The sequence below is a fragment of the Amphiura filiformis genome, chromosome 15 (genome assembly GCF_039555335.1).
Source record: "Amphiura filiformis chromosome 15, Afil_fr2py, whole genome shotgun sequence".
NCBI lineage: Eukaryota > Metazoa > Echinodermata > Ophiuroidea > Amphilepidida > Amphiuridae > Amphiura > Amphiura filiformis.
The window spans coordinates 32,005,531-32,020,870 of record NC_092642.1 but is presented as its reverse complement, the minus strand read 5'-3'; the positions used below and the strand labels follow the sequence as shown (position 1 = coordinate 32,020,870).

The 15,340-nt window shown below is 39.0% G+C and overlaps 1 protein-coding gene across 1 annotated transcript in view; it reads left to right on the top strand.

The window, feature by feature from the left end:
* The first annotated feature begins 5,152 nt into the window (after positions 1 to 5,152).
* LOC140171518 (hypoxia-inducible factor 1-alpha inhibitor-like) overlaps positions 5,153 to 15,340 on the top strand; it is a 32,863-nt gene continuing 22,675 nt past the window's right edge. Inside the window, exons 1-4 of the mRNA XM_072194785.1 lie at positions 5,153 to 5,333; positions 9,335 to 9,582; positions 10,753 to 10,901; positions 13,362 to 13,507. Of these exons, the coding sequence (XP_072050886.1) occupies positions 5,193 to 5,333; positions 9,335 to 9,582; positions 10,753 to 10,901; positions 13,362 to 13,507 (684 nt within the window). The 5' untranslated portion in view covers positions 5,153 to 5,192. The remainder of the gene's footprint in view (positions 5,334 to 9,334; positions 9,583 to 10,752; positions 10,902 to 13,361; positions 13,508 to 15,340) is intronic.

The window sequence follows — 15,340 nt, the reverse complement described above, 5'->3', positions numbered from 1 at the left end:
TCCCAAAAAATTTTGAAAAAATTTTGAAAAAAAAAATTTGAAAAAAATTTTCAAAAAAAAAAAAAAATTAACAAAAATTTTCAAAAAAAACAAAAAAATGAACAAAAATTTTCAAAAAAAAAATACTTTGAAAAAAATCATGAGGACGCGGCTAATTGCCACAGATGAATATGAATGAGCGAATGTAAATAAAATACCGCCATTTTGAACCGAGAAGTTGATTTTTTACCACCGTTCATATTTAGGGACATATTTAGGGATGTTAATATTTAGGGACGATAATATGAGTTAATGAGCAGTGAAATGAGCGAATGAGCATTGAAATGAGCGAATGAGCATTGAAATGAGCATTGAAATGAGCAGGAAAATGAGCAAATGAGCATGGAAATGAGCAAATGAGCATCGAAATGAGCAAATGAGAATGGAAATGAGCAAATGAGAGGTGAAATGAGCAAATGAACGGTGATATGAGTCAATGATGCGTGAAATGAATCAATGAGCATGTCAATGAGCATGTAAATGAGTAAATGATCAGGGAAATGAGCCAACGAGCTGCGAAATAAGCAGAGTAATGCTATATATAGAACCGGATCTCCTCTCCCCTCCCATCACCACCAAATATACAACAAAATGCACAAATGCGGCAAAATGCGTCGATTGCGTAACAAAATGCGTCAAAGCGTAACGAATCGCGTCAAAAATGCAACGATTACGCAACGAAATGCGTCAAAGCGTAACGAATCGCGTCAAAAATGCGTCAATGCGTCGTACATTGCGTCAAAAATGCATCATCGCGTCATAATTTGCGTCAAAGCGTAACTAATTGCGTCGATTACGCAACGAAATGCGTCAAAGCGTTATAGATTGCGTCAAAATGCGTAAATTGCGTCGTAAACTGCGTCGATCGCGCAAGAAATGCGTAACGCAAAAGCTTATATAAACCGGTTAGCTTAAACCTCTCGGTCATTTCGATCCAAACCTTCAACGAGTCAACATGAATACCTTTAAATCTTACCCTTGCTCCCTGTGCGGCAGGACGTTCTCACGCAAGTACGATCTCGAGAGACACGAGCGACACATACACTCCAAGGAAAGAGAGGAAGAAGTGGAGGAGGAGATGGATTCCGACGATAACGACTCGGAGGTCGAAGAGCGCGATGTGTCGGACGAAGACAACGACGAACTGGAAGACAACGAGGCTTATCGGGAATGGTACGAGGGAGCTAAAGAAGCTACGGAAGATATGAGGAGGGAAAAATACGAAAAGTACATCAAAGACGGCATGGACCCTGAGATGGCTAGGAAAAGGCCTACCTGAAGACCGTATGGGCCGTCAAACGTGACTTTTTCGACCAGTACAGTACGTTTCTACGAAGCCACGCGCGTCTCAAAGACGAAGACGTTTATACGGAGATCACGGACGATCTCGAGGAGAAAATGGAGAAAGGGGTCGACGTGGACAAAGCCGTGAAGAGAACGATGGCCAAACATCGGTCTAAATTTGACGGGCTGTTCCAGTATGATGAAGATGATAACGTTGAGGAGTCTGCCACGGATGAAGGCGGCGATGATTAACCCGCTAATACTCACGAAAATAAAGTAGAGAAACAAAATACAATTGGCTCTTTTACTTGTTATTACCCAATTTTTAAACCTCTAACCTCCCTTTTGCGTTACGCATTTCTTGCGCGATCGACGCAGTTTACGACGCAATTTACGCATTTTGACGCAATCTATAACGCTTTGACGCATTTCGTTGCGTAATCGACGCAATTAGTTACGCTTTGACGCAAATTATGACGCGATGATGCATTTTTGACGCAATGTACGACGCATTGACGCATTTTTGACGCGATTCGTTACGCTTTGACGCATATCGTTGCGTAATCGTTGCATTTTTGACGCGATTCGTTACGCTTTGACGCATTTTGTTACGCAATCGACGCATTTTGCCGCATTTGTGCATTTTGTTGTATATTTGGTGGTGATGGGAGGGGAGAGGAGATCCGGTTCTATATATAGCATTACTCTGCTTATTTCGCAGCTCGTTGGCTCATTTCCCTGATCATTTACTCATTTACATGCTCATTGACATGCTCATTGATTCATTTCACGCATCATTGACTCATATCACCGTTCATTTGCTCATTTCACCTCTCATTTGCTCATTTCCATTCTCATTTGCTCATTTCGATGCTCATTTGCTCATTTCCATGCTCATTTGCTCATTTTCCTGCTCATTTCAATGCTCATTTCAATGCTCATTCGCTCATTTCAATGCTCATTCGCTCATTTCACTGCTCATTAACTCATATTATCGTCCCTAAATATTAACATCCCTAAATATGTCCCTAAATATGAACGGTGGTAAAAAAATCAACTTCTCGGTTCAAAATGGCGGTATTTTATTTACATTCGCTCATTCATATTCATCTGTGGCAATTAGCCGCGTCCTCATGATTTTTTTCAAAGTATTTTTTTTTTGAAAATTTTGTTCATTTTTTTGTTTTTTGAAAATTTTGTTAATTTTTTTTTTTTTTTGAAAATTTTTTTCAATTTTTTTTTTGAAATTTTTTTTTTTTTAATTTTTTATATTTTTTTGAAATTTTTTATTTTGAAAATTTTCAAAATGGCGGCACTTCCGGTTGACCTTTCAAAATGGCGGCACTTCCGGTTGACCTTTGACATCCGTTGACCTTTGACCTCGTGACCCGGAAGCGAACGTCTCTACATGCGATATTACTACTTGATGCTCACCTGGCACAACCTGCAGATTACGCCCTCTATAATATAGAGGGCGCCCAAAGATTGCGCCAAATATTGTTTTCATGCACTAGAGACTTGCATCCTTACAGATATGTAAAGGAAACATTTTATAATCATTTTCAAATTCATATTTGCCTATCTTCAAATAGTACACCTTTTCAGAGAAATTTATGTTCCCATATTAAACCAGAACAAAAGTACATTTCATCCAGTGTTACAAATTTTGAGGTTTGTGTCACTTCTTTCAGGTCAGCTCTTTAAATCACTAAAAGCTGCAATATCTTTGCTCTTCTTTAGTGTTGACAATTTTTACAATAATGTTTCATGCAGTACAGATTATTCATTTATTATCACTGATATAATTCAACTAAATATGTTGCATTACAATTATAGGCGGAGGAGGCTTGGAGAACCGGGGTACAATGTCCTCCCCCGTAATTTTTTTCCATGGAGGGACATCCCCTAAAAATCCTTAAAGAAAAAAAAATAAAGCAATAATTGCCATGTGCAACTTTTTTTAGCACATCGAAAAGCACCATGTTTTGGGCCCAAATAGGGTAAAATTGCACAATTTTGCGCTTCGCGATCACGCGAACTGGCCCATCAATTTAAGAGCAAACCACGCCATTTCAGCATTAGTGTAGACATGGGGCGGAAGGGCCCCTGACAAAAAATGAAAGAGAAAAGTGCCCCTCTGACAAAAAATGAAAGAGAAAATCTGGAGGGCAAAGAAAAGGAGCAAGGAGATCGACCCTTTTCCATATAAATTCAACCCGATCATGGGCCAAAATAGTGTAAAATACAAAATGTTTGCACGCTGTGTGCGCACATTGTCACAATAAAGGCATTTTCATCCCATCATGGGCGAAATACACAATTTTTGCACGCGTTTTGTCCCAATAAAGCCTTTTTTGAAGCTCAAATACATGTACAGTCTCTCTAAAAAACAAAACCGGTATATGTATTTGCAACTGCAATTTATTTTCTCGTCTGTGTCCCCGAAATTTTATTCACCCCCCGACCAAGAAAACTGTTACGCCCCTGTATTTTGGGCTAAAATAGTCTTGTTTTTGCGCGCTTCGCCGCAACAAAAAGTCCCAGTAGGCCTAAACATAGGCGTAGGTCCTGGGGGGGATGGCACATTCAATCATCCCCCCAATGTTGACGGTTGTATGTGTGTTTCTGACCAAATTATTAAGCTCATATTTGGCCATTTTAGCCCCCGAAGTGGGGGCACTCCAACTTTGGAGGTGACGCGTATGTAGGGCTGTTAAGACCCCTTTTTCAGCATCGCTGTCACCCAAAGACCCCACATTTTTTACGAACACATCCGCGCTCTGTCACCCGAAGACCCCCTATTTTTCCATTTGATCTGTCACCCAAAGACCCTTACAAGTTCAATTTGAACAGCAACTTTAATTAATCACTGATTTTGTTACTTATTTTGAAAAAATAAAGAAATTTGAAGCCATTTAGAACTAGAAATTTGATTTTCGAGGTTTTTGTTGCGCTGTTTTGGTTCTCACCCAAAGATTCCATTTAAAAAAAAAAGATCATGTTCTCACCCAATGACCCCATATTTTTTACATTTTGCTCTCACCGAATGCCAAAAATCATGCTCTCACCCAATGACCCCATATTTTTTACATGTTGCTCTCACCGAATGCCCCTTAGTGCGAAAGCGCCAGCCCTACACCTATATCCATTTCAAATTGAAGTGCCCCCCCCGGGTTTTAGCCCCCAAAGTACAAATTTTTGCGCGCTTCGCGCGTATGTAATCCACTTTTACATCAAATTTCATTCGTTTAGCTTCCAAATGGCAAACATTTTAGCGTGCTACTAAAAACATTTCCACAATTCCACATCAATGACATGCATACAATTTCATTGCACTTGAATACAAATTTTAGTATCATTAATGCCATTTGAATGGTAGTAAAATTGAATTAGTAGAATGGTACATTATGGATGGGGGGGGGGGTCAAAATAGTTTTGAACCTATATTTGGGGGGGGGGCAAAAAAGATTAAGAGGGGGGGTGGGTTTCGGGAAGGGGGGGGTTAAAAAAAATTTCAACATGAAAAAAATATTTTCCAGCCCCTCCCACCAAAGTATTTCTGAACACTCCCTAAAATTGGGGGTTTTTTTCTTCTTTTTTTTTTAAGGGGGGATTTCTCCAAAAGTGAGCATTTTTGCCAACATTTGACGTTACAGTCTTAGATGGATTCTGGATCCTTATTCAAATGTTTGCCATTCTAAATAATAATAGGTCTATTTTTATTCCTACTTAAAATTAATATTTTAAGGCCCAAAAGTTTCCATACTTCCAGGGTTAAGATTCATGGTTAAGACCAATCTGTAGAGGGCGGTACATTTGTAAACATGGCGTTCAGTGGAAGTAGCACAGATTCATCATCCGATTCAGGAATGGACACGGAAATAAACACTGTTAATGACTCTTGTAACTCTTCGACCAGCTCAGATTGGAGAACCTATCCTTTTGCAACAGAACCCATTCCTAAATTAAGTATTTCAGATCCAGAAATCAACAGATATATTGCAGAAACGGTATGTTTTGTGAGTTGTAGTTTTAAGCTTACTTGCCTTGGCCTACGTGACTAATCTGACTGTGCAGTGTGTATGTGTATTGACACATGCTGTACTTGTGTGTAAACATGTTCAATGAATATGATATTGTATGGCTAAATATAGCTCAGCTTAAAGTTTGATTTATTTTCTCATTACTGACTGAAGAAAGTAAACTAGTCATGCATTCACAATATTTTAAAATTTGAAAGGAAAAGACAGTAAAAAAGAAAAGAAAAGAAGAAATAATCAAATTGTTTGCAATTTATTGAATTTCCTGTTCACTTTCATCATTTAAATTGGGTTTCATGATTTCAGCTTTTTTGATGTCAACCAGTCCCAGGATTTGCCACCAAATAGTTAAAAAACAAACTCTCCTGGGCAATGGTGGGGAATGGGATTGTACCTTCAGTGAATAGTGATTGTACCTTGTAGAAAATCTCCCTGTAGACCTCCTTGCGGAAGTGTAACACCAAAGCTGGCCGAGCTTTTGGTATGATTATGCTGCGCCCCACGCCACGGGTGGGGGAGTGTAGCGTTTTTGGGTTAGCATTTTAAAGGATTGAAAGTGAGGTAATTTTTCACCCCCAAACTCACATGAAACCCAAATATGGTGGGTGAAAATGAAATTTTGGAGGTGCAAAATATTTTTGAGGTGGAGTGATTTTATATCATTTTGTACGGTAACTGATGTGAATTAGCAGATTTTGCCAATCACCCACGGACTTTCTTTCATAATGTTGCTCATATTTTTTTTTTCACTCCCGAGCTAACTGCAGTTACAAAATTCATGAGTCAAAAAGCTTGAAAATGTGATTTTGGTGAGTGATTTTGCGTTTGTCAGGGACTGCCAGTTTGAGGAGAGTGAGAGCAATAGCTTGAGATCTACCAGAGATAAAACAAATTGGGGTACAGCTCAATGATAAAAGTAATAAAGTATGGGAGCTGCCATTACCCTGCCATCGCGTAGGCCTGGAACACTAGACCGCGACTTCTACCGGCTGCATCGCGCCTACATGTATGCTCCGCGCTCAAGTAATAAATTTTCCCCTAAAAATCACGGCTTGTTGCATCCACGGTTCGACTTTTTCAAGCCTTCTACAGTGCATTTTTTTCAAATGTTGAACAGCTATTTTTTATTGATTACATCCAACCGACCAACAATCCCGCTATCCTGGCCAAGATACAAGAAAATACTGTTTCAAACAAGAAAATTAACCCTAAGTTACACGCCTACACGTAGGGGGCCTACATGTAAGACTTGACAATAGTCTTGTCACGGAGGTATAAGTGCGTTAGTGTTATAGACCTGACGGGAAGTCCTCTTTTGGTCTATACGCTAGCGCGCTCGCCTCTTAAACCCAGGGTCGTGGATTCGAGTCCCGGCAGGACCGGAAGTGGCTCGAGAGGCGCAGGATATTTTCCGTGAGGGGTTCGTGACATAAATGGTGGCAGCGGTGGTCCCTGGTGTTTCTTAACACCAGGGGGATCACCCATCGGAAAGGGTTAGGCGTTCATAAAATGGCTGGCCGAGTATGCCTTGTATCAAGGACGACCAGTCTGGCCGAGTATGCCTTGTATCAAGGACGCACCAGTTTAAACAGAGGAAGTAAGGGCGAGGACGCGCCTTTTACGAGGAGGGGGAGCATGTCACAGAGGTATAAGTGCGTTAGTGTTATAGACCTGACGGGGAAGTCCTCTTTTGGTCTATACGCTAGCGTGCTCGCCTCTTAAACCCAGGGTCGTGGGTTTGAGTCCCGGCAGGACCGGAAGTGGCTCGAGAGGCGCAGGATATTTTCCGTGAGGGGTTCGTGACAGTCTATTTGGTCGCATGTCATAAGTTGGGTACAATTTCCATTACATGGTCAAAAATGACAAAAAATGTATTTTTTGATATGTTGTATTATATTGACAATCTCTAATAATTAACACCATTTTTAACCTTAACACCTGCTTAATTTTTGAGATAACGCTTAATTACTAATTAATTAATACACAGGCGTCTATGTAAATCTCAATTTTCAAATGCGTTTTTCTCAAATCGGACCTCAATTACAAAAATGACTGTAAATTTTTTATTTTATGCAAGAATATCATCAGATTTGGAGGATATGTTCTCAATACATTAATGCTTCATATGAACTATTTAAAATAATTGTACGTATGTTAATTACATTGTGAAGGTCAATGACCTTTTTACAAGTAATTAGCGAGTTGGTTATTTTATTATTGAGGAAATGAATATCAAGAAGAGAAATGTACATTAGCATATTGCTAAAAATACTGAAATTCAACTAGGATTTCATTAAAAATGAAAAAATGGAACATATAACCCTTTTAAGGTGGTACTACACACCTTAATAAATTTGTGATTATTTTTGCATTTTTCTCAAAAAATAATATCACACTGGTAACAAAAGTTATGTATATTATAGGGGTAAGGAATCCAGTTACTACACTGGAATTTCAGTGACTCAAGACAAGCGGTAAGTTATTTATGATAAGAAAAGAGGTACCGCTAGAATGTACCTCATTTCTTAACATATATAATGAACCCCGTGTCTTGAATCACTGAAATTTCGGTGAAGTAATTGGATTCCTTGCCCCTATAATATACATATAACTTTTGTACAGTGCAGTGTGTAGTTACTTTTTGAGAAAAATGCAAAATTAGTCACAAAATTTATCAGGGGGTGTAGTAGCACCTTAAGTAGTCAGTAATTGTTTTAGTTGTACAAATTCAACATTCAAAGCTGTCAATACATCATACCCTCCCTAGATTTGAAAAAGTAACCAGTAGTTTTGACATGCTGACATGTGAATTTTCACATAGGCCCTATTGCACACTCCCGCATCCGCCTGCTCCACATCCGCCTGCTCCTCCACCCCTGGCAATTTTCATTTCAACTGGTGTGATTTTTTTACTGAATAATGTATAATTATATGCTTCAGTAGACTTAAAGAGTATAATATTAGGCTTAAAATGAGGTATCAACCACTGCTGTAGGATATGGGGTACCGGAAAGCCAATCAAATTTGTATCGCAATTTTCAGAAAAGTGTAATCCCTCCACCCTTTTAGCATACCCAACTTATGACATGCGACCATTTAGATCATCGTTGTCAAGCTCGAGGTGATTGACCTCCGATGATTAACAGTTGGCAACGCGTATTTTATGTGTAGCCATGGTAGCGGGGGTGCTAATGAGCGCTTGTTAGCACCCCATGGCGGCCCCCATACGTGTGTCAAATTTTGTGGTTCGCAGCAATTTCTGTACAGCATACCGTAGCGTGCAAATTTGGCCAAATTTAGGGAAGCGGCGAATCACTGTCAATCCCCTGGATCTACTGCTCTCCTGAAATGTGATAAAATAAAAAAGAGAATGATTTTAAGCTCTCCTTAGTTGACAATTCTCTCCTTATTCTATTGTACACTGCTCTAAACAGCTTTCCTTGAAGGCTCCAGAAGAGCTATTTAATGCTCTCCTTCAAATTCCAATTTCAGTCCCTGGTTTGTAACATTAATGTGTAGTTTCCCGACCCTGCAACCCCTGGGGAGATATGATTTTGCAAAGTTAATTTTAGAGTCTATTGGATTTTTGATAACATATTGAAGGGGGGATCTTTGGCAAATGAATCCAGTGTCCAGTGCCGCCAAGAGCCATTGCAAGCCCGGAGGTAAAATGAACGCCCAGGCCTCTTTTTTATGGGCCTCTTAGGCAAGGGCGGCTCCAGGTTTTTTCAATAGGGGGGTGCCGAGCCACTGCCGCTGCCATGGCGGGTCGGCATCCACACATGTACAAAGTCAGGCACCGCTCTGCAAAAATTAGGGCGGCACGTGCAGGTTTTTTTGCCGGTGTACCAGCGTCAATGCCAGTTATACCTGACCGACGTAGACAACCCTGCAAATGTAAAACTTTTAGATGCCTACATGTATTTTTTGACACCTTAATGTATTACCCATTTCTTGCTTTATATTCACAGAGACCAGTCATCATCACAGATTCAAAATTAGTAGAACCAGCATTAAAATGGAATCTGGACTTTCTACATGAAAACCTAGGCAGTAGCACATTCAATGTACTGGTATCCAAAAATGAGAAGTTTATGTACTACGACACAAGGAAAGTGCAGAGAACAAAGGGATTCCACTCCGACGTGAAATTTGAGGAGATGAAATTTGACGACTTTGTAAAAAGATTGCACAGAGCAAGTGACATAGAAGGTGACAAGTGAGTTTTTTTGTAAACATCTCAAAACAAGTAACTAAGCCCCCTTAAATAATGGCCATTAAAAAAAAAGGGGCTATTGTATTACAAATCTGTAAAATGCTTTGGAAGCAGAATTTATTTCTGCGCATTTTGACACCTCATTTGATACGATAGCCCAGAAAGCAATAAATCACTGGTCAATTTGAAAGTTGCACTTACATACAATACAAAAACACTCAGATTATATCATTACACCTGTAAATTTCCTTCCATTATACTGAATACAAAATCAATACAACTTTCAAATCTTGGGTTACATTTTAAATCGCCCGCCACATTTCATATAGTACAGGAGAGCCATTGAACAGTGTAGCGGCTCATTCGAGCATATCGATAGACGAGTCCCTTGCCTTTGTTGATAAACAGTGATGTCAAGTGGTCTATATAGTACAAGAAAGCCATTGAACAGTGTAGCGGCTCGTTCAAGTATATCGATATATAGACGAGTCCCTCGCCTTTGTTGATAAACAGTGATGTCAAGTGGTCTATTGTATTATGCCTACATGTAGTGGGAAAAAAAGAAAGATTAGTACCGTATTCATTCCATTAACCGCCCAGGGCACTTAACAAAGTATTTTGGGTGGAGGCTTATTGTTTACATTGTCTACATAATTGAATACATAAAAAATGGCCCAAAATATTCAACCATCGTCATTAGTGCCATGTTTTCAGGCCTTGATCCAGATTTGCATCCATGGGCAGTTTGTTGTAAAGTTATTAGGGTGCTTGTGGGGACATGGGGGGGGGGGGTTAATGGACGAATATGTTTACATCCACATCTAAAGGATGCACTTGTCGGCTGCTACATGTGTCTCATTTCACATAATAGCTTGGAATAATATAGCAGACTCATCTCAATGTGGAGGTCACTTCAAATCATCCCCAAGTCACTTGGTTTAGGAATGTTCTATGTATTCTTAAACCAAGTGCCTTGAGGATGATTTGAAGTGACCTCTTGAGATGACTCTGGTATATTTATTCCTAGCTACTATTCAAAAAGAGACATGTGTACATGTAGCAGCTGACAAATGCATCCTTATATGGATGTACACAATGGTACTTGTCTATATGGTATGTTTTTTAAAATTCATCCTGTAAAGCTATCATATTAATATGTTTCTACTTTTTCAGTGTATATTTACAGCAAGCTTTGAATGACACAGTAGGCAAGAAAATAGTTGATGATTTCGTCAAATTCAACTGGTCGTGGGTGACGGATCAACAGAAGAGACATGGCTGGGGGCCACTCACATCCAACCTATTACTCATAGCCCCACCAGGTGAGTCAATGTGCTATTCCATTTAAAATCCACACTACCCATGTGGAAGATTTAGCTAATGTCTTCCACAGAGGGAGTATAAGTTTTGAATAGAATAGATAATTGGGTAACTTCCATTTGAAATGCTCACTCCAGTTGTGGATGATGTAGGTAAAGCCATAATACAGAGGAAGTATAGGTTTCAAAATGATTAACTCTGACCATTGTATATTTGTGCAGTCAAGTTAGCTCAATCGATTATGCGTTTGACGATGGTGCGAGAGGTTGTGGGTTCTATATAAACTATAAATCACTGCGTTTTTTTTATAAAAACGTACTCCCCCTGTATGTGGAAGGTATTTCCAAAATCTTCACAGGGGTAGTGTGGATTTTTACAGGAATAGCCCAATGTTGCCGTATATCCCAGGAGATTGTGATTTATCATACCACTAAAAGGGAAACATCAAAGAACACCGCTAACGCTCAGTGCCAGAAGTGGGTAAATGCAATAGCTGCCATGTGTCGAGGAGTACAATATACTGTGTGTATATTGCCAAATGTTCACAGGGCAGCTATTGCACTTACCTACTTCTGGCACTGAGCAGGCAATTTGTGCTAACTTGAAATTCCCTTGGACAAGGAAGTAGCTATGGTACCTAATTGTCTTACTTTAAACCTGTAAGCTCCCTACTGTTGCGAGAAAAATATTCATGCTTTCACCTGATACCAAAATATGCATTTTTTTCGGGTAATGTGTCACGGTTGTTTGATAGCATGTAAAACTACATCATTTTAAAGAAAAGGTGAATACTGATGGCGCTATTTATCTTGAATCATGTTTTCATCTTTACAAAGGGTAGACGCTGGTATATTGGCATTAAAACATCATTACAAATAGCAACAACATTTTCAAAAAACTTTTTATCATGAATTGTTAAGAATATTATTAAAAATTATTTAAATAAATTTAAATTTAAATTTAAAATTAATGTAAATAGCGCCCTTAATTTGCACACATACGTACATGTATATACAGTTTATAGAATAAAAAATACCACAAATAGCAGAAAAAGATGAATAAGTTGGAAAAAGAAACGAAAATCTATGTTAAAAAGACCTGGAAATATATAATGTACATATTAGTGTGATAGTTGTTGGTATTGATCAGGTCTAGATTTGAACATGATATAATGTTTTCTTAGACAATTTATAAATGATCACATCAAACATCTGTGGTATTCGCCACTTGCACGGTTCCGCCATTATGCACTATGTGCGGGAGAGCCTCGAACTGGCAGCATACATGAATGGGAATTGAACCAGTCATATAACATTCTGTGTAAGGTTACGTAATTCTTCCTTTCATGTATGCTGCCAGTTCGAGGCTCTCCCGCATATAGTGCATAATGGCGGAACTGCAAGTAAGTAGCTTAATAGGGTGATGAGCTGTCAATCTGTCTCACACCTTCAGGCAAGAAGAATCAGTAGAAATGGTTAAAATGAGCATTTTTAGATTTATCTTTTATAAAATACTTTTCAATTCCAGCTATAATTTGCTTTTTATTTGATTCAAATCGGACGTTTAGTTCCAAATCTGTGGGCGTTCAAAGATAATTAGGTGACACAAAAATGTGACCTCTTCGTTTTTGCCTATGCAAACGCATGTATTGTATTCTTATGTATTATATTGTTTTTACCCTGCGTAATTAAAGTTTTATCAATTAAAATTAATAAAACAGGTTATATCACTGGGAAAGTTTGATTCATTAGTGGTTTGGGCTAAAATAATAATTATGTGAATAAAATGTTGCATTCTATGGCTCAAAATGTGCATAATTATTGCAAAAAAATAAAAAACAGTGTTTCTAGACTTTAAATGCAATTTGCGCAAAATGCCATTTTCTTAAAGGTAGCATCTTGCGCGCAGCTTTTTTTCACAACCCCATGTCCGAATTAGCTGAAATTGCACAGGGATGGTGGAAAGACCTTTTCTGAGACATTTACAGGAATTTTGAAAATTCTTTTTATTTTGCGAGAAATCAGCAATTACGCCCGAAATAATGCCGAAAAATCGCAAACCTTGGAATTTTCAAGGTCGTTCACACATGAGATTATTATTTGTGCCTATTTTCTTTCTGTAACTTTCAAGATCATGTCTTTAGCTATCCATTCTTTCAATTTTTGGAAAAAAATAATTAGATTAAGGAGGCGAAATACTGCGCGCAAACCTTTCAAAATCCAAAATGGCCGCCGTTTCCATAGCAACCAACATGTACGGACCAAGTTGATGTGCTTTTTGGAAGTCGATTACCTAGGGTAGTATGCTGACCAAATATAAAAGCCTTGGGTTAAATATTACAGAAAATCACTCTGGCCTCACCTGGGTTACCTTAATGTAACCAAACATTTCTTACTTACAATTAATTTTAATACTACTAGCTAGCTCTGTCCTGGCAATGATATTGTTTTCTTTAATTTCAGGCAGCATAACACCAGCACACTATGATGAACAAGAAAATTTCTTTGCCCAAGTGGGTGGTCAGAAGCGTATCCTCTTATTTTCACCAGATCAGTTTGGAAAAATGTACCCGTATCCTGTAGATCACCCTCATGATAGACAAAGCCAGGTATGTATTTGTGTACAATCGCCGTCAATTGAGGACACACACACGCATTCCACATTCCAACCGTGGACCATCCTAGGTTTGTGGAGGTCTGCAAACGACCACAAATGCATGTATAACATATTTGCAAAATACGTCCTCTATCGTTATAACGTCCGCAGTTACTAGATTAAATTCCATAACCACAAAAATACACAAACTGGAGAAAAATGTCCTCTGTATGTCGATTGAGTACGGATTCGAACATCCACATTTGCATATTCCTAAACAGCGTCCACATTTGACGCCGATTGCACGTATGGTGTACCCATGTGTGTGTGCAGGGGAGAATATGTATGTACATTGTATGTGCACACACACCCCTGCCCCTATTTGTAAAAACCTGCAAACAAGGACCCCATTCTGCATATGATTTAATATGCATCTAACCAAGGACACACATTGCCGATTTCATTTGACACACCGTAGACCTACACCCGACAACTTCTTATCCAACTTGTGACCCGTCCTGAACCCCCTAAACGTGGACCACTTTCAAATGCATTTTTACGTTATTTGTGTTGTCCTTGGTATAGCCAGCAACTGTGGACGTCCACAGCTGCAAGTGTGTCCACGTTTGTGATGTGTGTATCCTAATATAGGTCCACATTTGCAGGTAATTACAATGGCACCCCCACATATATCAAGGGTTGAGAGCCAGAAAGCCTTAACTCACAATGAGTCACATTGTGAGTTAGGCTTTCTTGTTCTCAACTCCGGAAATGTTTTACCACCGCTAAACACGTTCAGTAAAACACAGAACATATTTTCTTCAGGACAAACAAAAGTGGCAAATGCATACATTTCAGTTTTCCAACTTACAGAGGTTGTGAGTTTTTGTGCTATTTTGATCTAGAAACACCATCCAGCAAGGGGGGTACAACCGCAGTTTAGGTGTTCCACTGTTTGTTCGGCTTATAATAGGCAAAAATTATTCCCATTTTGTTACTGCGCATCAATAAAGTCTCAACTTATGCTTGTGTAAATTCACATAAGCGTGCGCGAGACATGCATGCATTATGCAACACGCAACTGGCATAAGTGCTATGTTATGAGTTTTTATTTTTTCGCCTATTACATTATATTTCCCATATCCCTAATTAATGTTGTTTATATTAAAGCACAGTTGCCACACATACACACAACAATTACACATGAAAATAATATGGTGTTGCATGGTTTGAGTGTCCCAATATTTTATCGTAGTGGATGCCGGCTGCTACCCATTATAGTTTGTACACAACCTTTCAGGTCCAGTAAATTTTCTCTGTGTAGAAAATACCAATTTGCCTTTCCATGTGATGTCACGCCGATAACCTAATGTTATACATGTAGCAATTACAACCAATATGGCCTAGTTTAGTATTCGACTGACCTGGCATGGCCTAAATTCAGCAGAGCCCACTTTCAAACACATATACACACACTATAGTATGCCATGACTGCTGGTGCCAAGTGGTGACCAGTCTAGGACCACTGTGATGACCACCATGTTCATATCCATGTCATGACAATGGTGACTTGATCATCGGACATTGATAGAAATTTGAAAATAGAAGTTGATTAAGCAGTCAGTGGGGCAGGCCTGTATACACCGACTTCAGCTCGATCAGCCTCCAAGAATCAAGATTCAAGATCAGGTCCAGGTTGTTGCAGATGTGAGGTGAGTGAAATACTTGTTGTTTTAAGTATAGCGGTAAGTGTATGTGAATAAGCTACTTTGAATTGAATTTCAGAAGGTATTTGGTACAAAGGCTACAATCCAGGAAAAAAATAGTTGGCACACTTGCACAAAAC